The following is a 27753-nucleotide window of genomic DNA, read 5'->3' on the forward strand; positions in this document are numbered from 1 at the left end:
ACTGCTGACAAGTAATGTGGGATTAATTTCTTCCCAGATATATGGCCTTCTTTTAGGCTCAGGGTCCTCTTCAAGAGCCTCAAGAAGGAACTAGGCTGTTGGATAACAGGGGGAGGGGAATTGGTAACAGTCAGCCAGGGTTACTTGTGGGTGTTATGTCCCTCCAGGAACACCACGTGGGCAGTGTAGTGGAGTGTAGTGGGCAGACATCAGAGGCCTGGGGGTCAGCGCCACTCACCTGCATCAGGAACTTGAGCAAATCCCTCCTGAACGTTGCGTTAGCCAGCTCCATGTTCCTATCCCAGCTACCACTTCCATGTCAGTTTCCTCATCTGTAAAATAGGAACGATAATAATAGTGCCACCCTCTAGGCTTGTGGTGAAGATAAGGACTTGAAATTGCCTAGCACAGAGCCTGGAACAGAGAGAGTCCAATAAGTGTTAGCATTTCAGGTCTTCTCTATGGGAGAAAGAGGCTCGGAGTGCTCTGTCTTATGTGTACTCTTTTTTTAGACAGGGTCTCACTCTGTCACCCAGGCTGGAGTGCAGTGGCCGGATCATAGCTTACTGCAACCTTGAATTGTGTACTCTAGACTACCAGGTAGGAAATGGGCTCAGCCTGGAGGTGGATCTGCAGTTTCTGATGGTTAGGAAAGGGGGCTGCAGATGGGGAATGCCAAGGGCGAGGGGTCAGCTGAGGCCTAGAGGGCAGACAGGAAGATTGAGAATAGGGAGAGAGTGGCCTGAGGGCCGGGAGAGGAGTGGAGAGGTTAACACTGCACTCAGAGAAGAACCTAAGCTGTTGGAGGAGGATCTTCTGAGGACACAGATATAGAGGTGTGGCCCCTTGCAGGAATTTGGTTCAAGCCTGAGTTTCTGTCTAGTGGCCCAGATCACTTGCTGAGCATGCAGTTTTATAGCTGCTGCTCCTGGCTTGAACGCTGGCCAGCACTGAGAACCTGATTCTGGTGGTTTCTCCACCATATGAAACAAAGATCATGGAGAAATAAAGTCACATGAAAAAGACATGTAAGCTTCCTGTTCAGGGAGTGAGGCCAGCAGATGCACAATGTATGGTTTCTCAAGCTGCAAGTGGACTGGGGAGAGAGTTCGCAATCTGTGGAAACATTTCAGACTTTTGCAAGTTATAAAAGGAGAGAGGGTTGCCAGGAGCATAATGTCCAGTAAATAGCCCTGAGCCTGGCCAAATAACCTCAGACAAGCCAATCCCTGGAGCTCAGTTTGTTTATTAAAAAATCTGAAGGGGATACACAAGCAGTTGTTAATAGTGGTTATCTCTAGGAGGTGAGAGTAAGGGTTGGAAGTAGGGAGAAATTTTTATTTTTCATTGTACCCTTTTGGCTGCATCTTTCCCCATGTGCCTTTATTACTTTTATAATTGCACATCAAATTATAGGGTTTTTGGCATTTTAAAAATGCCGTGAAGGAGTTGGATTAGATCATTGGTTTTCAAACTTGTTTTTTAAAGCAGTGGAACACTTTTCACATAATCTTATTTGAAAGCCTAATTAATGTATCACAAAGAAGAAATTGGGGCCCCTCTTGCCGGGCTCCCCCTCTTCCTCCCAGTTGCTGCATCTCCAGAGATCCATTGAATGTAGTTTGAAAATAATAGGTTTATATGACTTCTCTGGAGCCTCTTTCACCTCTTCAATTCTATGCTTCCCTTCTATTTAGCAAAGAAAGCTAGGGCATTCTAGCCCTGTAGCCTAAGCTGCTGCTTGTACTGCAGTAGCTGCAGACACACCCTGGCCCTTTGGAGAGTCAACAGTTGGGGAGGATGAGCTGTGTACAGGCTGAATGTCATTCAGACTCTGGAGGACAGGAAACAGGTCAACCTTGAGTTACTTCTGGGTTGAAATGATAGACAATATTAGAAGGTGGATTTTGCAACAATTCCAGGTAAAACTGAACCTGGGGCTTTGATAGGTAGGATGCTAAAGAGACATTGAAATGGTGTAAGGTGATAGAAAACCATTCCCCTTGTAAAAACATGCTTATGAACACAGACCTGCTGCTTACTTATGCTACTATCTTGCCAAGTTACTTAGCTTCTTGGAGTCTGTAAAAAGGGGAACTACTAGTGCCTACTTCCTGGAACTGTTGAAAAGATTAAATGAGACTGTAGGTCTAAGTGCCTGGTATATTGCCTTGCTCATGATAGGAGCTCAATAAATGTGGGTCACCATCATCAGCAGCAAATTCCTGGACAAGTCAGAAAATGGCCTTGCCACCTCTTCCTATGTGTTCTTGGTGAAACCTGTAACCTCTCAGGACCTCATTTTTCCTTATCTGTAAATTACAGGTACTCAGCCAGCTCAGGAATTGCAAATTGGTGGCCTGCTAGATAAAATCTAGCCTGAAAACATGTTTGTTTATCTAATGTAATAAACTAAAAATCAAGAAGTAGCCCTCAGAAATCTGAATTTTCCAGCTTCTCTTCGAAAAATGAACATCTAGTTCCATTGGCCCTCACTTGGCAACAGTTGGCTGGAGCTGGGGTAGCAGCTGCCCCTCACATGGGCATGCATGCACTTGCCTCTCCCCCAGCCATCATATTTCTGCAGTGCCTTACACCTGGCCACTCCCCCTTCACAACATACATAAGCAGCTGGGTTTCCAACGTCTGGATTGGAAGGTTTCAGGAATTCTGTGGCTTTCTCCGGGTTCTGCCACTGGCTCATTCCATGACCCTGAGTGTATTCCTTCACCTCTCTGGACTACCGCATCACCGTCTATAAAACGAATGAGTTGAGCTTCCAGACTCAGCTTTCTTTGGGTCTTCTATTCAGTTCATAAACATTTACTGAGTTGCTCCTATTTCCAGGAATTCTAAAAAGCACGTGGGAGGATACAGAGATGAATAAGAATGGGTCTGGCCCAGAGATGTTTTATAGCAATGCCTCTCAAAATGTAGTCTGCAGACCAGCACCAGTTCACAATGAGATAGATATGGGAATTGAGGATAGTTGTTCAGAAACTTTTGTTGTAGTTTGATATTGCCATGACAGCCAGGTGCATGTTCAGTAGACTCATCTTGTTGAATAGACATAGAGCAGTTCACATGCTGTCAAGCTCGTGTGGTGAATTGCATGTGATGCAAGCTGCACACTTGTTTCAGTTACTATTGGTGCTTAACAAATTGCCCCCAAACTTAGTGGCTTTAAAAGAACAACAGTCATTCATTTGTTCAAATCTACAATTTGAGCAGGACTTTGCAGAACACTTTATCTCTGCTGCACACAGCGCCTGCCAGGTGGGTCAGCAGGGGCCAGAGCATCCACTTCCAAGATGGCTCATTCGCATGACTGGTAAGGTGGTGCTGGCTGTCAGTTCCTTTCCATGTCGACCTCTCCATAGAGAAGCTTCTTCATAGCATGGTGGCTGGGATCCAAGAATGAATGTCCCAAGAGAACAAGGAAAATGTGCCTGGCACTTTTATGATCTAGTCATGTAGAAATCAGAAGTCACGTTGCATCTCTGCTGCCAAACTCCATTGATTGAAGCATTCACAAAGGTTTGCCCAAGTTCAAAGGCACAGGATGGAAATTCCACCTCTCAGTGAGCTTGTGGAAAGGTTCTAGAAGAGCACAAGGGACCGAAGATTTCATTGCAGCTAGCCTTTGAAAATATAATCTGCCATACTATTGAGAAGTATATTATGTTCCTGTTGCTGTGTAACAAGTTGCTACATATTTAGTGGCTTAAAACAATATGAATTTATTAGTTCAGAGTTTTATAGGTCATGAGTCTAACTAAGCTGACTAAACTGGAGTTTCTACTTAGGGTCTGACAAGGCCAAAATCAATGTTTCAGCCAGGCTTGGCTCTTATCTGGAGGCTCTGGAGAAGAGTCCACTTCTAGACTCATTCAGGGTGTTGGCAGAATTCAGTGTTTTGCAGTTCAGGATTGAGGCCCCTGGTTTTTGTGCAGGCCAGGGGTTGCTCTCTGTTCCTAGAGACTACCCATACATGGCCCCCTTGATCTACAAAACGAGCAATGCCATATTTAATTCTTCTCTCTCTTCAAATCACTTTGACTTCCTTCAGTACTGCCAGATGGAGAAAGCTCTCAGCTTTTTGTGTGTGAGTAGGTTAAGTCGACCTGGATAATCTCCGTTTTGCCATATAACTTGATGTAATCACAGGAGTGATATCTCATCATATTCACAGGTTCCATCTCCAATCAAAGGGGAGGGGATTATAGGAGGATGAAGGTCATTGGAAGTCATTCTTAGAATTCTGCCTACCACAGATGGTTTCACTCACAGTGAATTAGAAATTGAAGTGGTTCTTCATTACAGATAGTTTAAAAACACTAGAGTCCAGTAAGAGAGAATAACATGTATATAAATGGCTATAGTTTAAGACTTTAAGTGCTAACTTCCAAAAAGAGAGAGGCAGAGAGAGTGCAGTGAGAGGTCAGTGGAAGGGAGATTATTTTGTAAGTGGAGGGGGGATAGAAGTGGGGCCTCTTGAAGATGTGGTGTTTGAACTGAGCCTTGGAAGATAGGTGTTGTTTGGATCTTAAAAAATGAGGTGGGAGGACAAGATTCAAACAGTTCTATTTCTATTTTGGCACCTTAGCTTGCAAACACAGAACGGAACTGAATCCTCTCTAAGGTCATTTGATTCCTCCTTACCGTAAACAATGCTGTATAACAAATTACGCCAAAGCTCAGTGACCTCAAACAACAACCATATATTGTTGCTCACAGGACTACACATCAGTCGGGTGGTTTCTCTGGCCTTGGCTGTGCTGACTCATGTATCTCTGGTCAACTGGGGCTGAGCTGGGCAGCTCTGCTAAACTTGGCTGGGGTCTCTCATATCCTTGGGGCTTGGCTCTCTGTCAGCTGTCTAGGATTACCTCAGTTCTTCTCCACACGTCTTATCTTCTGCTTGCCTCTAACATCTTTCTAGCATACTAGGCTGGGTTTGTTCTCATAGAGGAGGAAGAAGGATGAGAAATAAGTACGAAAGAGTACAAGTCTCTCGAAGCTTGGACTCAAGCTGGCACACTGTCACTTCTACCTCATTCTTTTGGCCAAGGCAAGTCACAGAGCCAGACCAACTTGAATAGGTGTGGAAAGAGACTCCACTCTTGATGGGAGGAGCTGCACAATCCCTTTGCAAAGGGCCTGGGATGGAGGATTGAGATCACTTTCACAATCTACTATAGTCATCCTGAGAAATCTTCCTAAACTAGAATGAAAGAAATTCAAATGCATTGTTTCTCAAGCTAAGCCAAGGCTTTTGGAGAAATCTACATGTAATAAACCATTTGGAAAATGTACAGTGACCCATAAACCAGAGTTATGAGAAGCCAGGCTTATAAAATAGTCTACAGTCTTCTTTGTGAGTGAAAGACAAAAGAGGAGTATTTCAGGGCAACTTTATTACCTTTATTCATGTGGTGTCATTATCAACACCCAGCCCCAGTGCTCCTCTGCAAAACTGTTCCCGGAACCATTCTTCTGGCTTCTGAGAATTTGTGGTTCTTCTCCCAGGTCCCAGTAGCAGTTTTTGAAATGAAAGGATCTCCAATCTGTCCTGTATCATAGACATGAATCATTGTCTTTTATGATATTCCCTGGAGTACCTAACCTAAGGCCAAAAAATAGTAATTGCACAATAAGCATGTTTTAGGTGAATGGATAGATGGATGAATGGATGAATGAGTGGACAGATGGGTGACAGATGCTTCAGAAATTGACTGAAACCTTCCTTTGGAAAATGTTAACATAAACTTTATTTCCCTCCTTCCAAGTTAGTATGTCAGTTTGAAATCTTGGTGTAGTTGTTTCATGTCTATGAGCTTTTTTAAAACAAAACAAAACTGGATTGCACATTGCCAAGGGGAAGAATCATGTTGTATTCTCCCTCATCAACCCAATCCTTATAAGCATCAAAAAAGTCTGTGAGCTTCCTAGGGTATTAATCATTGTCTAGTGGGTGGGGGTAGATGAGTGGTTGTTGGAGTGGGGGACTTCTAGTCAAATAAACTTGTGAAATGCTGGATTAAACAAAGTTAGACAGCTTTCTTTTCTGTGTGACTTCAAAGAGTCTTTAATATGCTAATATACATTATGAATCACCAGAAGGGCATTAGAATATGTAAGAGTTGAAAACGAGAAGAATTGGCTTTTTTAGAGGGGAGGAGAAGGGAGGTTTTTTTTTTTATTGTGCTAAATGAATATAATAGTTGTCATTTTAACCATTCATAAGTGTACAGTTGTGTGGCATTAAATATGTTCACAATGCTATGTAACCATTACCACTATCTATACCCAATTTTTTAATGATTCCCAACAATAACTCCCTGTAAACAATAATCCCCGTTCTTATTCCTCTGTAACCTCTATTCTACTTTCTGCCTTTATGAGTTTGCCTATTCTAGGTACTTCATATAAGTGGAATCATACAATGTATGACCTTCTGTGTCAGGCTTGTTTCACTAAGCAAGGTCAAGGTCTATCCATGTTGTAGTAGATATCAAAATTCCATTCTTCTTTATGACTTAATAATATTCCATTTTATATATATGTCACATCTTGTTTCTACCTTCATCTATTAATGGACACTTGAGTTGTTGCTACCTTTTGTCTATTGTGGTAATGTGACTATTATGAATATTGGCCTAGGAATGTCTGTTTGAGTCCCTGCTTTCAGTTCTTTTAGATACATACCTAAAATGGAATTGTTGGATCATATGGTAGTTCTATATTTAACCTTTTGGAAACCACAAAACTTTTTAACAGCAGCTGCACCATTTTGCATTTTTACTAGCAGTACACAAAGGTTTCCGTTTCTCCATCCACATCCTCACTAACACTTGTTGTTTTCCACTTTTTAAATTATAGCTAGCCTAATAGGTGTAAAATGATATTTAATGGTAGTTGTTGTTGTTGTTGTTGTTGTTGTTTTGGGGTTTTTTTTGTGTGAGATGGAGCTTTGCTCTTGTTGCCCAGGCTGGAGTGCAATGGCGCGATCTCGGCTTACTACAACCTCCGCCTCCCAGGTTCAAGTGATTCTCCTGCCTCAGCCTCCTGAGTAGCTGGGATTACAGGCACACACCACCACACCCAGCTAATTTTGTATTTTTAGTAGAGACGGGGTTTCACCATGTTGGCCAGGCTGGTCTCGAACTCCTGACCTCAAGTGATCCACCCACCTCGGCCTCCCAAAGTGCTAGGATTACAGGCATGAGCCACCGTGCCTGGCTTAATGGTAGTTTTGATTTGCCTTTTCCTATAGTGACATTGTGTACTTGGCTCACTGCAGCCTCAAACTCCTAGGCTCAAGCAATCCTCCCATCTCATCCTCCCAAGTAGCTGGGACTATAGGAATGTGCCAGCACACCTGACAGATTTTTTTTTTATTTTGTTTTTGTAGAGATGGGGTCTCACTGTGTTGCCCAGGCTGGTATGAGTTCTTTATGCATTCTGAATATGTCCTTAATCAAATACGTGTTTCATGCAGTATGGAAGTTTCTCAGAAAGCTAAAAATAGAACTGCCATATAATCCAGCAATCCCACTTCTGGGTATATATCCAAAGAAAAGGAAATCAGCCTGTCAAAGAGACATCTGTACTCCCATGTTTATTGCAGCAAGATAAGGAATCCACCTAAGTATCCATCAGCAGATAAATGGATAAAGAAAATGTGGTATATATACAAAATAGAGTATTTTTCAGCCATACATAAAAAAGAATGAAATTATGTTGTTTGCAGCAACATGGATGAAACTGGAGGTAGTTATGTTAAGGGAAATAAACCAGGCACAGAAAGACAAATATCGCATATTCTCACTCATACGTGGGAGCTAAGATAGTTGACCTCATAGAAGTAGAGAGCAGAATAGTGGTTACTAGAGACTGGGAAGGGAAGGGGTAGAGGAGATAGGAAGAGGTTGGTTAATGGATACAAAATTACAGCTTAGATAGGACTAAATTCTAGTGTTCTATAGCACTGTAGGATGACTGTAGTAAACAATAATTTATTGTATTTTTTCAAATAGAAGAGGATTTTGAATATTCCTAACACAAAGAAGTGATCAAGGTTTGAGGTGATGGATATGCTAATTACCCTAATTTGATGATTATACATTATATGCAGGTATCAAAATATCATTTTGTACCCTATAAGTATGTACAATTATTATGTGTCCATTAAAAATATTATTTTAAAAGATACATGTTTTGCAAATATATTCTCCCAGTTCATGGCTTGTCCCTTAACCAGCGTTTTCAATTGTGATGAATTCCAACTTATTCATATTTTATTGCAGTTTGTGTGCTCTTTAAGAAACCTTTGCCTAAACCAAAGTCACTAAGATTTTCTCACATACTTTCTTCTACAAATTTTATAGTTTTGGCTCTTACGCTTAGGTCTATGATCTATTTCAAGTTTATATCGTGTAGGGTGTGAGGAAATGTGAGGTGTATTTTTTTGACATATGAATATCTAATTGTTTGGACACTATTTGTTGAAAAGATTATCCTTTACCTATTGAATTTTCTTAGTGCCTTTGTTCAAAAACAACTGAATGCATATAGTTATGAGCTGTCCACTCCATTGATCACATATCTGTCCTTACCTTAGGGCCACTCTCTGTTGGTCACTGTATCCCAGGAGTGCCTTGAAATTAGGACATGTAAGTCCTCCAACTTTTCCCCTCTTTTGAAAAAGAATTATATTGGCTATTTTTCCAGGTCTGTTGAATATCAGTTTCTGTAAAGAGTACCTTGAGTCGATAGATCAATTTTGAGAGGACTCACATTTTAACAATATTGAGGCTTCTGACCAATAAACATGATGTATCTCTCCATTTATTTAGATCTTTGATTTTTCTATCAGTGTTTTGTAGTTTTCAGTGTATAGGTCTTATACATTTTGTTAAATGTATCTCGACTATTTGATATTTTTGACACCATGGAAATCGGTATTTTAACATCAGTTTTCAATGTTTCATTGATAGTATTTAGAAATAAAATTGATTTTTGTATATTGACCTTATATCTTTTGATGTTGCTAAACTCATTAGTTCTACTAGCTTTTTTGTAGATTCCTTAGCATTTCTTTTATAGATAATCATGTCATGGGCAGATATTATTTTGATCCCCATTCTACCATCAAATAATGGAGACCTGGAAAGACAAGGGGACCTGCCTAAGGTCCTGCTCTTCATAAATGCACAGCCAGGAATCTGAAGCCTTTGTCTTTTGGGTCCTCCTTCAAGGACCTCTCCACACCCTAAGCTGTTCCTCAGTCTTTCAAGCCTCAAGAGAAGAATCTTACATCAGTTACGATTATATTTGAATGGTTCAAACAAGACAGTGTATTTTTCTGTCACTTCAAAGTCTGGAGGTTTGAAGTCCAGGACTAGTATCATAGTTCTGCCCCCTGAAGTCCTCAAGAACCCGTACTCCCTGCTGATGGCTTCAGCCATCCCTAGGGCATGGAGCTGCACCTCGTGGTCCATCATGGTAGCCTTTGCATTCTAGGCAGGAAGATAGAGGAAGGGATAAACAAGAAAGGCAAAAGTGCACATTAGTAGTTTTTTCTGGTAAGTTCCATGAGACTGGCTCTTAACCTGTTTTGTGCTGTAATAACAGATGCCAGAAACTGGATAATTTATAAAGAAAAGAAATGTTTTTGGTCACAGTTCCTGAGGTTGGGAAGTCCGAGATAAAGGGCAGCGTCGGGCGAGGGCTTTCTTGCTGCAACATAAGGTGGTAGAAAACATCACATAGGTGAGAGAGATGGATGGGACCAAATTCATCCTTTATAAGGACGCTGCTCTCACAGTAATTAACTCACTCCCTCCATAACAGCATTAATCCGTTCATCAGGGCAGAGCCCTCATGACCTAATCACGTCTTAAAGGTTCCACCTCCCAATACTGTTGAACTGGGGGTTCAGTTTCCAACGCACAAACTTTGGGGAACATGCTCAAACCATAGCAGGCTACCATGCAGCTCCTCCACTCGCCTCTCATTGGACAGAACCCAATCAAGCCACATCTAGCTACAAGGATGTCAGGAAAATATCATCTTTATTCTGAGCAATCATATTGCCAGCTAAAATTCTTATTACTGTGGAAGAAAAGGAGAACAGCTCCTAGGGGATATACAGCAATTTCTGCCACAAGCCTTAGTTAGGAATCCAGAAAGGAAACCATTTGAAAATTAAAGAAGGAAGAAGGTGGAAGAGTTCAAAGCCTATTGCATCTTTTTAAAAATTATTTTAGGATCAGGTGAGCCAGCTGTCTTTTGAGTTTTGTAGCCCATTAAGTTGACCTGAAGTCGTTTAGTCATAGGATAAAGTCAATCCTCGGAACCCTTTTATGGTATTAAATCTTTGTGACAATATTAGACATGTCTAATCCGTGAGTGACCTTTCCTTCATCTGGAAAAGATAAAAGATGTCTCCACTCATTCATTCATTATTCATTCATTCAACAGAAATTGATGTCTTCTCATAGAGTTCACAATTTGGGGAGAGATAGACAATAGTCAAATGATCATCCAAATGAATGTGAAGTCACAAAGGAGCAGTGAGGATGCTGTAAGGTCCCATATCAGGGGCAGTGATCTAGCCAGAGGGGTTAGGGAAGTTTGCCTGAGGGTTTAGATGATTCCTGTGGGAGTATCTGCATTCATAGCAGTTTGCTGTGGTCTGGGAAGACTGTCCTTTGTGCTCTCTTGTGGTTGCACCTCACACATCCTGCTTGGGACACCATATATCTAAGAAATCATTATATAAGAACAAGAGAGGCAGGGCATGATGGCTCACACCTATAATCTCAGCACTTTGGGAGTCCCAGGTGGGACGATCACCTAAGGCCAGGAGGTTGAGACCAACCTGGGCAACATAATAAGACCTCGTCTGTTAAAAAAAAAAAAAAAAAAAAAAAGCCAGGTGCGGTGGTGCATGTACCTATAGTCTTAGTTTCTTGGGAGGCTGAGGCAGGAGGATTGCTTGAGCCCAGGAGGTCAAGGCTGGATTTGCAGTGAGCTATCATCATGCTATTGCAAGCCAGCCTGGGCAACACAGCAAGATCCTATCTCTTAAAAAAATAAATAAATAAAAACAAGAATACCAGAGTGACAGAGTGAAAGTGAGGTGAGATAGTTAAGGGGCTGGGTGCTGCCCAGGATATTCAGAGCCTTTTGTGGCCTCCACCCTAAGAGAAACAAAGAAGAAGAGTTCAGAGAGTTCTCAGTTTCCAAGATGGGAGATGGAGGAGGCCAATGTCATTGTCCAGGCAGAGACTTTCCTCCTGGGCCAGGAAGGAGTCCAAAGAGGAGGGGACTACCATCAGTCACATTTTGCTTCCCCATGCCCCAACCCCTCTCCCCATCTTGGGGGACCTTTGCAAGCAGTGAGCAGCCAGCCAGCCCAAAGAGCCAAGATTGTAGAAATCAACCAGTGGGTCACTGTCTACCAGGTGTACTTGGAAATTCACTCTTCTAGCTTAAGACAGCTGTGGCAGATGGGTCCTGTCCCCTGACCAACGCCAGCTGATGGGTAAGCGCTGCTTGGAGCACAGTGTTGAGAAAGATTCTCGAAGTCTGGGATCCACAAGGAAGAATGTTACAATAGGTTGGTGATGTCTGCTTTTGCCCTGGTGCAATTGAGAGGAAGGAATGGGACATAAATATAAAAATGCTTTGTAAATTATAAAATACTACCAAATAGCAACTAATAATGGTAGCTAGCATTGCTAGTGCTTCCTAGATACCAAACACTGCTAAGAGCTATACTTGCTGCATCTCATTTAATCCTCATAATAACCTTTATGCTAGGTACTATTAATTTCCCCCATTTTACAGTTGGGGAGCCAAGGCTTGTGAAAATAGCATAACTTGCCCAAGATCACAGAGCTAATAAACAGAAACTGTGGCACAAGCCTAGGTGTTTCTGACGCCAAAGCAAATGGTCTTCTTCACTTTGGTCTGCTGTCTTCAGAATGTAGGGGATTATGATTATAATTATTACTATTATTAGAGCAACTACTTTATTACTGGGTGGCTCAACCCTACTTACCCAGCTAGGAGACTAATAGGATGTGTTTGCAGTCATTTTTTAGTCTCTCTCTGAAAAGTAGGAACTTGCCTTCTGATGAGCTTTCCAGTTCCTTTTTTTCTTTTTACCCATCCACAGCTGCTGTGCAGAGCAATATCGCAGCCCTTGCTCCTGCCCAGCCCGCCAAGCCTCTAAGAAGAGAACTTTCTAGGGGCTTTCCTGTGATTGATCACACATCAGCTAGACTGAGATTTTCAAAACCTCTTGTGAATTGCCCTCTTGGTACAGAAGTATGATTCATCTCAGCACGTTTTCCTTATTTGAGAACTATGTTCCTGCAGCCTTTCTAGATACTGAGTTTGGGAAGGAATGGGCAGGTACATGTGGTAGGTGCTATTAGCTGTGATGATTACACTCATGTGGTGGTTGGCAGTTTGCAAAATGCTTTCATATCGATTTTCTCTCCAAGCCTCAGTTTTGTCATCTACAAAGTGGATATAATGACGATAATAATATAGTCAAGTCTAATCTCATGAAAGAGTTAGGCTATAATAAACTCACCACTTAAGGTGAAAATAACACAAAATCAGAATCACCCTTGACAATCGCCCATGGAATATGAAGACACACCACCTCTCAAAAGTCCAGTGTAGGCAGTTTTAACTCCAGCTTGAACACCAGTGATGACTGTTTCTTTGGTTGAAGTAATCACAGTGCCTTCTGAGGTAATGAAAATACTTATCTTCCTAGTGTAGGCTCCCCCAGCACAGAGCACTCACACTTCCAGGGGCCAGAGAGAACTGGGGCCTCCAGGGACACTGTGAGGGCACAGGCAGACTCTACATGAGCACGGGAGGCTCGCCACCACCCCTCTAGGATTTCTTTCTTCTTTCTTGACTATGTGTCACTGAATTCTTGAAGGTGAAATAGACATAAAATCCTATCTCATTAGGTCTGATTTCCTGACTTGCTTTCTATGGACAGTATTGAAACTTAAAAATAACATGTGATGACACCGACACCAGGCTAGGTGAGGGGAGAGCTGGGCTCAGGTCCCAGGTGGGTTTCACCTGCATCTGTGAGACTATGGGTATCCAGATCTTACAGATGAACTTCTCACCTGACTGTCCTAGTTCTCAGGCTATATTTCTTGACTCAAACCCACAGGACTGTAGTAACCCTATTTTTAAAAAAATCTGTGTGTGCCCACCCCGACTTCTGCCTTCCCAGCACAAGCTAGCATCATCTCTGCCTGCACCACTGTGATAGCCTCCTTCCCAGCCTCCACCCCTCCTCTTGGCCTCCTAATCCCTTTTCCACTTGGCTACAAGAGAGCTTTCCAAATGCAACCTGATCTTATCACCTCCTTATATAAAACACTTGTATTTCTAAATGCTCCTGGAGGAAAGACAGAATCCTCACCCCTGTTCACCCCTCATTCCTACCAGACTTTCCCTGCTTCTCTGTGCACCACACACACTGCTCTTCCAGGCCCTCCTATGATTCATGTTTGCTCAGCCACAGAGTCTTTGTATGTCTTTACTTTTCCCTCTGTCTGGAATGCTCTGTACTCCTCTTTGTACTGAGTTAACCTCTAATCCAATTTTCTCAAGAAAGCCTTGCAGGCTGGATCAGATCACCCCAGTCTGATCTGAAAGAAAGGGACTCTCTTTGTACCATGTACCCCTCTTTTATGGCCTGCCACTGTAGCTTTTTTAATTTACCTGTAGTTTTGGATGAAAGTCTACATTTCCCCACCACCACACATACTTCTATAAGCTCTATGAGAGTAGGACCCCTGTCCCTCTTCCTCACCAGTATATCCTCAGCAGCTAGCACAAGGCCTGATTTGTGCTTGTGTTCATCATACACTTAAGTTGATGGACAGATGGACAGACAGACAGATGGACAGATGGATTGATAGGTAAGAGACTCAGATGAACATTATCAGATTATTGATCAGAGTCGATTTGGTTTTTTTTTTTTTCCCAGTGATAAAACATTTGGGCACTTATCCTGAAGAAAGTGTTGAAATTGTTCTTTTAGAATGGAAGGGAAAAGCTACTGAAGGTTCTATTTGCCCTTTAGATAACAGACATTCCAAAGTATCTTGGCTTTTTTTTCTCCCTGCTGTTTAAAAAGTCTTTTAATGAGCTTTCATGCCTTACGTAGCAAATGACCTTTTCTAAAGCCACCTACACCAAACAAAGGAATTGGAGGGTTGATATGGTTCTGCCCTTGGAAACACAGGATCAGCCCTTTGAAACAATGGCTCCTATCTGTGAGTGACCTGCCCCTCTTAGGGAAGGGCCAGATTTCAGATTTCAGCATCCTGGTGTAGAGACAATGGAGTTACTGGAGTGGGGACAACAGGCACAGCCCCATTGCTGATTGGAACAGCAGGACTTGCCTGACATGGGCCCAGCCGATGTAGTCTCATGGTTGCTGGGTTGTAGTGCCTCCTTCCATTCATAAATAGTGCCATTCAGGTTTGATTGTTTTCTCATACAGCTTGGTCCTGGTTATAGTGAAAGTTAAGTTTTCTCAAGACAGCAGCCTACTGGATAGGTGCTAGGGTTAGGTCAGCCTCACTTAAGTCTGACTGTGGGGTACCAGAATGAATGATCCTCAGCCTATGAAAAGGGGACATTTTCCCTGAATGAAAACAAAATCATCTTTCTCCTTGCATTTCTCATGGGAGGAGGAGGATTCTGAGATTAATTGAAAGTGGATAGGTAGTAACGTATTTTATTCTTGGAGTTCTACTTCAGCCTGTTCCTTGCTCAGAGGCTTACTGTGGCTCCCACCTGCCAAGCAGCTCAAATGTAAGGCCCTCCAATTCTGGCCCAGACTTCCTTCCTGGTCTTATTGCTCATGACTCACTTTTGCATCCTGCTCACTCCAGCCAAATCAGGCTCCTTGCCCTTAAGTAAATATTCCCTTCACTTTCTAACTCCCATTCTTTCCACACACTTTCTCTCTAGCTAGATTCCACCCCCAACCCCCACCCCTCAACTGCTACCAGTTAAAATCCTACCCCTTCTCTCAGGTTCCTGTCAAAGACTCTGCTTCTGTAGGAATTCTTCCCCGATCATCCCAGGTAGAATTTAATTTTTGGCTTTTGTAAATATCTATCGAATTTATCTGTACAGCTTTCAAGGCACTATGTTATAGGCTTGTATGTGTGTATGTGTGTTTTCCTTCCTTATATACTTGTCTCATAGCTGTTTGTGGAGGCCATGGACTACCTTGTTCATCTTTGTCTCTCCCAGAGGTCTTTGGCCATAGTAGGCCCTCAATAAATCATTGTTTGGATGAATGAATTAATAAAAACAATCCAGCTTATGTCCTCAAAACTCATGAAGAAAGTACATTTATCTAATTGTCCAAACTCCCTTGTTTAAACTTTATATGCTTTGAGCTAAATTAAGCCCTACCTGGGCCTCTTTGAAGGTAACCTTGAAGGTAATCTTGAAGAGATTGCTTTGCTGTGTGTGTGTGTGTGTGTTTGAGTGTGTGTGAGAGAGAGAGAGTGTGTGTGTGTGTACGTGTGTGTGTGTGAGAGAGAGAAGTTTATTAATCTACTTGGTAGATAAACAGATGTTTGAAATTATATAGTTATTTAAACCTCAAAGCAAAATCATTTCATTGCCTTTGTAGGGTTCCTTGAGAGGAAAGTGGAGGGAAGCCATCGTAAAATTTGCAGCAGAGCCTGGTATCTAACACAGCCTCAGACTGTGGATGAAGCAGATGACCTGCTCAGCTTTCCTTCCAACATTGCTGTTTGAGCGCATACAGCCCTTTCCTTGTTTTGAAGACACTAGCCAGCTCAGCCAGAGATGCTCTTTGCCAAGTCTGCAGTCTTGGGATTAGAGTATGCCCTTTAACAAATCTTCCTTCTTGAGCAGAATGTAGTTGGCTTGCTTCACCACCATTCTTTCCTACCTCCAAAGGCTGCCAGGCCTGCTAAATAGTGATTAAATAAAGATTAAAATTCCATTTGTGTGTGTGTGTGTGTGTTTGAACACTAATCGATTCTTTTAGTGGAATGTTAAGTAAAAGCATGCAGATACCAGAAGCAGTTATTTAGAGCAGCACATCAAAATCCATTGCCAATTTATTATTTAATGTGATTTCCACATTGATTCTGCCAGTCTCCTCCACACACTCTCCCTCACTTCTCTTGCCATGTTCCTTCCTAACCCCTTTGCTTCCTGTAGCAGAGGGACATCTGGAAACCAAGAGAAAGCAAAGTAGCAAAAGATGGTTGTTGAAGAAAAATAATCACAGCTTTTGTAGACAAATCTTTGAGCCTACAGAATTAAAGAAACTTAAAATTACCTCTGGATTGAAAAATCCAGACGTGCTCTTTTACATAATATTAAGTGATTGCTATTGCATAAAAATTGCTGTCTTTTGAGAAGCAATGTTCCTGCCTTTTCTGTTGTTAATGGTCTTGTGGCATTTGTTTCTATTGTAGAATGCCACTATTAACTAAGACTTTTTTCTTTCCTTGAAGAACACTGTGTTTCGACGTGGGCATATGACATCCTGTTAATTAGGAAATTCTAAATCCTGTTATCAGCAAGAGCCAGTTGAATTGAATCAGGTATTAGATAGGTTGCCTCTGCAGGACCCACAGTTTTTCTTATTAGTTTCCCATTCGCTCTCCTATTCCTCCAAACATGGTTATCACAAACACTGGAACATACCGTGTTTTCATAAACTTTCCCTAAAAACAATGTATTCATAGTAGCTCACCTTTACTAGGAGAGGACCTAACTTTGTCCCAGACACTGGGACACTTTGTCCCAGATTAGCTCAGTTAATCCTCCCAACAGATACTCTTATTCTGTTAGTTTTCTTTATTTATCAGTCAGGGAAACTGGGGTCTACCTGCCCCGGAAATAAAACCTAGGTTTTCCTAACTCTAGAACCAGAATGTTCCAAGTCATTAAACTAGACTACCCTTCCATTGATGAGCATTCATTCATTCATTCATTCAGCTGGTATTCTTCAAGGGCCTAAGATTAGTCAGATATTGGCCTAGGAAAGTGCAGTGGTGTAATGCCCTTGCCTTCAAGAAGCTTACAGTCTATTCCAGGGAGAGAACTGCGAGCTCTGGTTTGGTCCTTGGGGCTGACAGGCTGTAGGATTTAGGGCGAGTCCATTCTACTCTGTTAGCCTCAGATTTCATATCTGTAAAATGAGGCAGCTAGATTTAGACCAAAGGCCTTCCAACTTTATTGTGAATTAGAATCACATGGAGAATGTGTTTTCTAAAAAAGATATCTTCCTAGGCTCCTATCTGTAGATACTTTTACTTAGTAGGTTCAGAGTGTGAGTCCAGGAATTTGCATCTATAATAAGGGCCCAGGTTCTCCAAGAACCACCTTTTGAAAGAGACTGATCTTTCTGTAAACCTCATTAGGCCTACACAGTATCTGTGCTGTCAAACCTGAATCCCTGGTGCCTGACACACTGCTTTGTACAGAGTAGGTGTCAGTAAACATTTGGTGATAGTTCAGATGATCTGGGGTTTCTTAATCTGCACTGTCTCTAGAAATTCCATGGATTGTCCTCAGAGGCTCCTAAACCACAGAAATTGACCACAATTTCTGTTAAGGTTTTTGGATAGGATTCTTAGGGCCCTTCAGGCTCCATGTACTCTGTAATTTATTTATTTTTTTTTTTTTGAGACGGAGTCTCACTCTGTTGCCCAGGCTGGAGTGCAGTGGCACAATCGCGGCTCACCACAACCTCTGCTTCCCGAGTTCAAGTGATTCTACTGCCTCAGCCTCCCAAGTAGCTGGGATTACAGGTGTGTGCTACGACACTCAGTTAAATTTTTTTTTTTTTTTGTATTTTTAGTAGAGACACGGTTTCACCATGTTGGCCAGGCTGGTCTCAAACTGACCTCAAGTGATCCGCCCACCTCAGCCTTCCAAAGTATTGGGATTACAGGCGTGAGCCACCACGCCTGACCAACTCTATAATTTTAAGACTGAAACTAGTTTTCCACCCTACTGAAGGCCCAGATCTATAACTGGGATACTTTTTAACCTATACAATAAAATTTGAGTTCTATATCTACATGATTTGGTGAGATGTCAATTTACAGTAGATTCTTAAAATCCTAAAGGAGTCAGCGTCCTCAATCCATGTGTAAATTAGGAGAGTGCTCAGGCTATACTGTTTGTGATTGTCTCAGTTCATCTGAAAGTACCTTTTGGGCAGGTAGTGCTGTCTCCATTTTCCAGGTGGGAAAATTGAGGTACCTGTGACTCCTGTAGCTCATCCAAGATCACACTCAAGGGTTCTTTCCCACTAAAAACTAACCTGGGAGTCAAAGGACATGGTTTTTATCCTCTTGCCTGCTGTGAGGCCTTGGTTGGGTAGCTTGGCTTATTTGGACTTCAGTTCCTTTATCTGTAAGATGGGTGGAGGTGGACTAATTGTCTCTGAGCAGCTACTTAGCTCAGATGGCTGAGGACTCTAGCAGCTGCGTGCTTAGACATGTAGAACTCCCTGTGTCAGCAGGCTCCAAAGTCCTCCTGGTTTAGGGAAGATGTAAGGACCAACGAGACCTAAAACAGCATAGTTCATTTCTGCAGACCCTGGGAGGGAGGGATAGAGGGAGCAGTGTGCATCGTAAGGCAAAGGCAGTGGAGTTAGGTATGAAACTCCCGGGATTTTGGAGACTTAATTCTCAATGCCATCAGTTCAGCAATCCAGTGTTTCATTTTGAGAACAAGATTCTAGGGGTTTACTTCTGTGAGGTCAAAACAGTGAGATTTATCCCTGTACCCCATTCCCAGTAGCACTGGAAGACTTTCACAAGCTTGTAGAGGAAATAGTACCCTTCATGGAATCTTAGACTCTTGAAGTGCCCTTTAAAGGTTGCCTAACCCTTGCTACTCAAAGTGTCTTTTGTGGCCCAGCAGCATCAGCATCACCTGGGTTCTTGTTAGAAATGCAGAATCTTAGGCCCCACCCCAGACCTACTGTACCAGAATCAGCATTAACAAGATCCCCACATGATTCTCCTGCACATTAAAATTTGAGAAGCACTAGTCCCAACCCTGCACTTGATTCTTCTCCTTCACATCCTGATGAACACTCAATCTTTCTATTCCTGGCCACTTCTAATATCTTCTTCCAGATGGTTTTATTTCATCCTAGCAGCAACCCAACTTTTGGAATTTCTTCTCTGTCTGATGCCCCTCAATCATTCAGTAATGTCTACCATTGGCCCTCAGTGTAGCCTTAGGACTTCATAGAACAAAATAACTTCTCCCATGTCCTCCAGGGCTTCTTATCTCCTAGTCCTCATAGTTTCTAATCTTCCCCAACCAGGATACATTCCTGAATATCCCAGCATGTTTCAAGCTCACCAGGGCCAGGCAGGTAACAAAAATGAGAGATGGAAGGTGGTGAAATGCAATAAGGAATGGTAGGGACTGTGGCAAACTGGGGAGATGTGCCCCATCCACACAGCCCAGCTGATGAGCTGAGGGAAGTCAGCCCAGTACTGGCATGTCTTTTAGGTTTTCAAGAGAAGCCAAAATTCTTGATAAAACAATATGAAATCTCCCCCATTTTCACACTAGAATTAAGAAAACCAAACCAAAACGAAAAGCACCTTGAAAGCCACCAGATTGTTTGCCAGTGACCACATTTGGCCCACAGGCCTCAGGGTTTTGCAGCCTTCTATGATAATTATCTGCTCAACTTGATGTGACCAACACAGATCAGGTAGGATTATTATCAGCTTCATTGTAGACCAGTGGTTCTCAAACCTCAGCGTGTATCAGAATCTCTTCGAGGGCTTGCTAAAACACGGATTGCTGGGCCCCATCCCCAGAGCTTCTGCTTCTAGAGGTCTAGGGTAAGACCCTGGGAATTTGCATTTCTGGCAAGTTCCCAGGTGGCGCCCATCCTGTCCCCTTCAGATACAACACTTTGAGCACCATGGCTTTAGTTTCGTGCCTTCCATTAAAGGATCCTCAGTTTGCAGAGCCTGTAGTCCCACCAGTGGGCTGAAGTAATCAACCAAAGTTTCCAATCTGTGGGCAGCAGAAGAGGAAAAAGAGATTGGGAGGGAGGGCTGGAGAAAGGAGAGCTAACTAGCCCCTAACTGATCAACCTCGACATTACAGAAGCAGAATATTACCTTGGGCAGGTTCCTGGCCTACCCCAAGGCTTGGTTTCTCTGTCTGTGATATAGGGAAGTGGTCCTAGCTCAGCTTCCAAATATATTTGTTTGCTTCTGTAGAAAATTTGATATCTATTTATTTTTAGCAGAAGAACTGTCTTCAAATGAAATCCCACATGGAACCCCAGTACATAAAACAGATGTGTTGTTGCTCTGATTGAAGAGTGGGCAGAGCAAGCCCCTACTCTCAGCCTTCCTCTTCCCAAGGCAGTGCCAGGGGCCTCTCCTGTAGAACTGTATCCTGAACTGATTAGATGGTTCCATAAGGACCTTCCAGCTCAGCTTCTGTGATTTCTAAGAATGCTGAGAACTGTTGAAAGCATGCGGCCTTAGTTTTTGTAGTTTTTTTTTCCCCTCTCTAACCAAGACATCTAGCACACCAACTTTCAGAATTATCTTCTTGCAATTCAGAGAGGTCTATAGGAGAGAGAATACAAAGGATTGTTATTATTACTAGAGCTGTTATAAAGATGTTGAGCCATTGTGGAAAACCTGCTAACACAAGGATCAACCAGAGGCTTAATAAACAAGCGCAGGATGATTTTATTTAGGGGGCTTCTTGTTAGCACTAATGTCCAGCACACCACACATCAGGGCCTTTGAAGTTAATTATATCGGAAATAGCACTATTGGATTCTGCCTGCCACAGTGGCAAGAGCAAGTCTGCAAGATTTGTAATGGGCAAGGTGATTCAGAAAGCATTTACATGAACATGGAAGATATGTAAGTAGCTGTGTGGTGCAGCATTACCTGGGGAAGGCTCTGGGCCTGGAGGCCTTTGACTTGACTCTTGGCTTAAGAAAGTATCGGGTTCCTTCTGCTGACCCCAGTCACTGGAATGCAGCCTCCTTTAATTAGGGAAACTGCTTCCTAATGGGTGCATGAGGGTTGGGCTCACCTCCCCAGGTAAATGATAAATGTTGTCAGAGCCCAGCCCCTGGGGGCTGCTCTCTTGGGGCCGCTATATATATATATATATATATATATATATATTTTTTTTTTTTTTTTTTTTTTTTTTTTTTTTCTTTCAGCCATTCAATTGCTTGTTCGTACAGTCCATGCCCATTTGCCACATGTTTACTCTCTTTGGGTCTGGGCCCTCAGGACCATACAAATGTCCAAGACCTGCCATCTGCTCTTGCTTGTGGCACTCCTTCTCCTTGGGCCACACACAGCTTGGCCGTTCTTTACCCAAACATCACAAGTCAGTGCCAAGGATGTTTGTCTTGCCTGCCTCTCCTGTCGGCCTGTCTGAGGCCCAGCCCAAATGCACTCAGGTCCATGAAACATTCTCCATTTCTCCCCAATGGAACTGAACTCACGTAGTGCATTCTCTGAGCCCCTGCCCTATCCAAGCCACATGCAACTGTTGAGCACTTGAAATGGGTCTGAATCAGGATGAACACAAGTGTAAAATACACACTGGATTTCAAAGGCAATACAAAAAAAAGAATGTAGGTCGGACATGGTGGCTCATGCCTGTAATCCCAGCACTTTGGGAGGCTGAGGTGGGAGGACAGCTTGAGCCCAGGAGTTCAAGACCAACCTGGGTAACACGGGGTGACCCCATCGCTACAAAAAATAATTAGCTGGTATGGTAGCACGTACCTGTAGTCCCAGCTACTCAGGAGGTTGAGGATGGAGAATCGTTTGAGCCCAGGAGTTCGAGGCTGCAGTGAGCCATCATGGTGCCACTGTACTCTAGCCTGGCCAACAGAGTGAGACCTTGTCTCCCACCCCCCACCCCCCCCAAAAAGAATGTAAAATACCTTAATCAGTGTATTACATTGATGGCATGTTGAAGTGGTAATATTTTAGGTACAGTACATTATTAAAACAACTTCACCTACTTTTTTAAATATGGATACTAGAAAATTTCAGGTTACATATGTGGCTCATGTTATATTTCTGTTGGGTAGCACCACACTGCTCACTTTCTCCCTTGGGTGAAAAGAGTGTGTTCATCTTTTTTCTCCACCACCAATTTGTGAGTTCCTGAAAGGTAGGCGCTGCATTCCTGTCATCTTACTGACCTTTGCACACCTAGCTGGCACATGGCAAGGCACCAACAAAGGTATGCTGAGGGAGTGGATAAAGGAACACAGGATGACAGGCATTTGGTCAATACAAAGCTCCCTTAGGCAGTGTAACTCCTGGGCCTGTAACTGAACTTATTTGCCCTTTTCTATTTTTCATAGATTTTGTCTTTTTTTAAGGGCTCACACAGTCGACAAAAGAAAACATTTATCTTGGGAGATGGGCAGAAGCTGAAGGACTGGCATGACAAGGAGGCCATCTGGAGGGATGCTCAGCGCATAGGTACGGAGGGCAAGATTGGCCATGGGTGGGCTCTGTGAAGGGCATATGCACATAAGCATATGTGCGTATGTGTGAGTGTGTGTGTGTGTGTTCATGTGTGTGTTTAGCAGGGGTGTCTGGACCTCCTGTTGGCTCCCTCCCTGTCAGCCACCATCCCTTCCCCTGATTCCCAGATGCCCCTCTTCACTGGTTAGCTGACCCCTTTCTCCACTCCCATCACCAGATCTGCTGCCTGCAAGAATTTGCCTGCCGCCTTTATTGGGTGATAGAAAATGTCTCCCTCATAAAGGATATTTTGTATTTTATTTTTGTAGGATAGAAATGTCTCTCCCTTATGAGATTACAACTAAAACAAGGAGCAGTAATAATAAGAGCCAACATTTATTGAACACCTATGGTGAGGAAGGTCCATGCTCTGTACTTGGAAATTTCCTCTGTGAAACCTCAGATCAACCTTTATGGCCCATTTAATAAGAAGGGGCCTGTGGCTCTAAGAGGGGTGGTAATCTGCCCACTGTTGCACAGGAAGAAAGAAATAGGCAAACTTGGAATTTGAACCCAGGTCTGGAGGGAGGGCAGAGTTGATTCCTACCTAACACTGCAGCCATGAGACTGAGTCAATTAGAGGGCTTCAGCTACAGTTTTCTTTGGCTAATTAGTCTTGGGAGCAGTTCCATTTACACTGGTGAGTTGGGAAGGGTTGGGGTAAGGTGGTACAGAAATTATATGGAGAATCAACTCTAGGGAGCCTGGACTAAAGAGTCAGGAGAGCAGCTCTGATGCCACTTACAGCCATCTAATCAGTAGATAAAGTCCATACTCCCAGAGCCTCAGTTTTTCCATCTGTCCGTGGGACTCATGCTTCCTGCTTTGACAACCTCAGGATGTTATTGTGAGGGTGCCAAATAAAGCAATGAGTATGTAGTAGCTTTGCAATACTAGAAAGCCCTATAGAAATCTAAGGGATTGGTATTAATATTTTATTCATTTTTATCTCCGTTAAAGGCTCCCACCACTATTGATTTTTAAAAATTACGTTATGACAAAACCAGCTTACCACAAGGCTCTGAATAGAGCTGGTGCAATAACTTAACTGATGGTAAGAGAAATCTAGAGATGCTGGAAAATGAGAAGGGGGAATGGGTGCTGCTCTTTTTTTTTTTTTTTGAGATGGAGTCTCACTCTGTCACCCAAGCTGGAATTCAGTGGTGCAATCTTTGCTTACTGCAACCTCTACCTCCCAGGTTCAAGTGATTCTCCTGCCTCAGCCTCCCAAGTAGCTGGGATTACAGACCTGTGCCACCACGCCAGGCTAATTTTTGTATTTTTAGTAGAGTTGGGGTTTCCCTATGTTGGCCAGGCTGGTCTCAAACTCCTGGCCTCAAGTGATCTGCCCACCTCAGGCTTCCAAAGTGCTGGGATTACAGGTGTGAGCCACCATGCCCAGCTGGTGCTGCTTAAATTAAGAAAGAAAACGTTTGGGAAGAGCTGATTTGCCAGACATACCAGAATTATTAACACTGGGCTAACCAGCAAGACAAGAGTAACGAGCAGTGGAGACATTAAGAATAATAATAACCTGCATCTGTCGAATGCTAACTATGTGTCAGGCATCTTGCCTGCATTACCTCCTTAATCATCGCATCATTCACATCGAACCTTCTCATTCTAATTAATACAAAGGGCAAAATCTTCAGACTCGGAAAGGCTGAAGGCATGTCCAAGATGACATAGCTGGGGACGGTAGGGCTGGCCTTGGAACTCCACTCCATCTGGCTGCAGGGCCTGAACTCTGCATTGATCTCCTGTACTGCCCTCCTGAAGCTTCCCTCCCTGAGCAAACACTTCTGGTCTCCTGCTTACTGTGTTTGGGTCCCTCATGTTATCTCTCCTGGGGTCTAATCCATGATGTCTTATGAAGCATTACAAGCTGTAGATGACAGAGTCCTGTTTCTTGTCTGACTGGATTGGAGTAGTCAGAGCCCTTGGGCTCCATGTCTCAGCTTGCACCTTCCTGGAAATCTGACTTTGTCAATGTTTACTTTGCAGAGTAAATAGGTGTTGTTCAATCCACAAGCTCCAGAAGGCAAGATGATTTTTAACCCGTTGATTTTATTGCCGTTTCTTCAAGATCCTCACCAATGACAGATTCTTAAGCTACTATTGCAGGGGTCGATGTGGACATTCCCACTTACCATATGCACCCTGGGAACCTAGAGAAAAATTTCCTGGAGTATCAGACTCCTTCTCCAGATGGGTTGTGCAGAGAGAGGAAAGCTAGCACTTTAACCCACCCAAATCCATGACTCAAAGCCACACTTTTCAGGCACTCCTGGTTTAGAGTAGGCAGATCTTAATTTGTTTGCTGGCCTAAAAACAAAAATAAAATCAAAGCATCTTTTATCATTTATGGCAATTTTGATTTACTTATAAAGTTTGCCTTACCTACAGTAATCATCTTTCCTCGTGTTTATGAGATGTTTTATAGTTTACAAAAAGCTTTCAAATAGGCAACTCTCATTTGACTCTTCCAAGTGTGCTGTGGGTATCAGAGGAGGAAGCTTTAGCTCTGAGATCTGGTGGGACTTGGCCCAAGGTTGATCAGCTCACAGATGGTGGACCTAGCTGTCCAGTGACTGTTCTGCGAGGACAGGGGTCTTTGGAGCTCCTGATGGAGTAAGGGGAGCATGGATTTTGGGATCCATACTCCTGATTTGATAACCTTTCTGAGTCTCAGATTATCTTTCTGTGGAATGAGAGGTCTCATGTCCACCCCGCAGAGCTGCTGTGATTACATGAGAACAAGATGTGCAAAGTGTCTGAATAAATGCTTGCTCCCCTCCTACTCTTTGTACTTCCCCCTGCAAAAACTGAGCTATGCTCTACATCCAAATCAAGTTTTATCTTGGAGGTTTAATCATATTTTTCATCCTTTTTCCCCACTCCATATACAGTACCCCATACATCATTAGCAACATCGAATTTGCTCTTTGCTTCTAGGAAATGGAGAACAAGGAAGACCTTACCCCATGACCGATGCTGAGAGAGTGGATCAGGCATACCGAGAAAATGGATTTAACATCTACGTCAGTGATAAAATCTCCTTGAATCGCTCTCTCCCAGATATCCGGCACCCAAAGTGAGTGTAACATCTCAAATTCTGAGATCTAAGGATGTTTCCCCTGGCTCTTGTTGAGAATTAATTAAAGAAGCAGGTACATGGAGCCCTGCTGACAGAGACTCCCTCCTCTTACACAGGCATTTGTGCAAAGGTTCATGGTGTTGAGGGGTAGGGGATGATACTGTCTCTCCAGAAAAGCCAGCCTCCTTCCGCTTTTCAGGAGGTGGAACTATATAGCCTCTGCATTTCCCCTTTTGCTCTGGGCTGAAGGGAAGTTCAGACCCCAGTGTAGACGACAAGTTGTCATGAAGTTTTTAGCTTTCATTCTCTTCACTTTGTGTGTGATGTTTTTATTTGTTTTCAAAAAAATCTTTCTATATATTTGTATCTTTGTTATAAACCATCTCTAATCACATTGAGAGCAGACATATCAGAATGATTATAAAGATGATAAAAATGGCAGCTAACATTCTTTGAACCGGTAGTATGTGCCAAACACTTTATTTGTATCATCTCAGGTTGCTGTGAGGTAGGTCCTGTAATGATGCCAATTTTATAGTGAGAAAACTGGGCCTTAAAGAAGGGTCATAACTCATTTAAGGCCATAAGGTGATTAACAGGATAAGCCAGGCCTTAGACTCCAGTTCAATCAAAAACTATACTCTGGACCTTAAGCTATCCTGCCTCCCTGTACATTTTCAATAAGGGTCATTGTGGTGATGATAGTGATTTTCTGGTAGAGCTGTTCTTAAACTTGAGGTGCGTTAGAATCACTTGGAGGGTTGTTAGGACACAGGATATTGAGGCCTCAAAGCTGTTGATTCAGTAGGTCTGGATGGGGGCCCAAGAACTTGCATTTCAAACAGGCTCCCTGCGGATGCTGGTGCTGCTTATCTTAGGACCACACTTTGAGAATCACTGCAAGTAGATTTCAGAATTGCTTCCACATGAAGGCAGTGCTGAGCAGCACTGGAACATAAGTTTTGCTCAGGAACTAAGAAAATAGAGCCCAGGAAAAGATAATAAAAGCTAACATTTATTAGTTGCTTACTGTATGCCAGGCATTTTTCTAAGCCAGTGGTTCTCAAAGTGTGGTTCCCAGACCAGCAATATCAGCATCACCTAGGAATTTGGTAGACCTGCAGATTCTTGGACCCCAGCCCAGATTTACCAAATCAAAGCTATGGGGAAGGGTCCAGCTATCAGTGTTTTAACAAGGCCTCCGGGAGATTCTGATGCATGCTTGCATTTGAGAACCACTGTTTCAGGTATTTTAAGTATATTAACTCAGTCAAATCTTCTAAAATCCCTGTGAGGTTATTATAACCATTTCCTAGATGAGGAATTGAGGCACAAAAAGATTAAGTAATTTGCATAGGATGACATAGCTGAAAAGAGATGGAGCCAGAATTTGAACCCAGGGAGTCTGGCTCTAGAATCTGTGGTTTTAATCACTGAACCATAAAAGTCTTTCCACCTATAAGATCTCAATCAGTAGAATGCAGTGCTAAAGACTTTATCTTGGTAGAATGTTTGGCAGCTTACAAAATGCCTTCATCCCCATAACCTCCTTTAGTTCCTGCAACAATACTTTGAGGTTGGCATTACCATGATCATCTCTACTTTGTAGATGTAAAAGAGGTGCTGTCACCTAGGATTGGGCCCTTTTCCCAAAGATGCCTTACAGCGAGAGAACAGAGCAGGAGCCTCAGTGTGCTTTCCCACGGGGTTTGCCATTTGTTTCATGGTTTTCACTGTCAAATCCCAGATTTTTTTTTTTTTTTTCGAGACAGGGTCTCGCTCTATCACCCAGGCTGGAGTGCAGTGGCACGATCTCAGCTCACTGCGACCTCTGCCTCCTGAGCTCAAGCAATCCTCCCACCTCAGCCTCCCGTGTAGCTGGGACCACAAGTGTGTGCCACCACTGCTGGCGAATTTTTTGTGTTTTTGGTAGAGACGGGATCTCGCTATGTTGCCTAGGCTGGTTTTGAACTCCTGGACTCAAGTGATCTTTCTGCCTCAGCCTCCCAAAGTGTCGGGATTACAGAT

The 27753-nt window shown here is 42.9% G+C and overlaps 1 protein-coding gene across 4 annotated transcripts in view; it reads left to right on the forward strand.

The window, feature by feature from the left end:
* Positions 1 to 27753, forward strand: part of GALNT10 (polypeptide N-acetylgalactosaminyltransferase 10) — a 234280-nt gene that overhangs the window by 82881 nt on the left and 123646 nt on the right. For 3 of the 4 annotated variants that reach the window (XM_024247617.2, XM_024247618.3, XM_024247619.3), the window contains exons 2-3: positions 22481 to 22583; positions 25584 to 25722. In XM_024247617.2, coding sequence (XP_024103385.2) covers positions 22481 to 22583; positions 25584 to 25722 — 242 coding nt within the window. The remainder of the gene's footprint in view (positions 1 to 22480; positions 22584 to 25583; positions 25723 to 27753) is intronic. The other variant, XM_024247621.3, reaches the window with a different exon arrangement.

The sequence above is a fragment of the Pongo abelii genome, chromosome 4, assembly GCF_028885655.2.
Source record: "Pongo abelii isolate AG06213 chromosome 4, NHGRI_mPonAbe1-v2.0_pri, whole genome shotgun sequence".
Taxonomy (NCBI): domain Eukaryota; kingdom Metazoa; phylum Chordata; class Mammalia; order Primates; family Hominidae; genus Pongo; species Pongo abelii.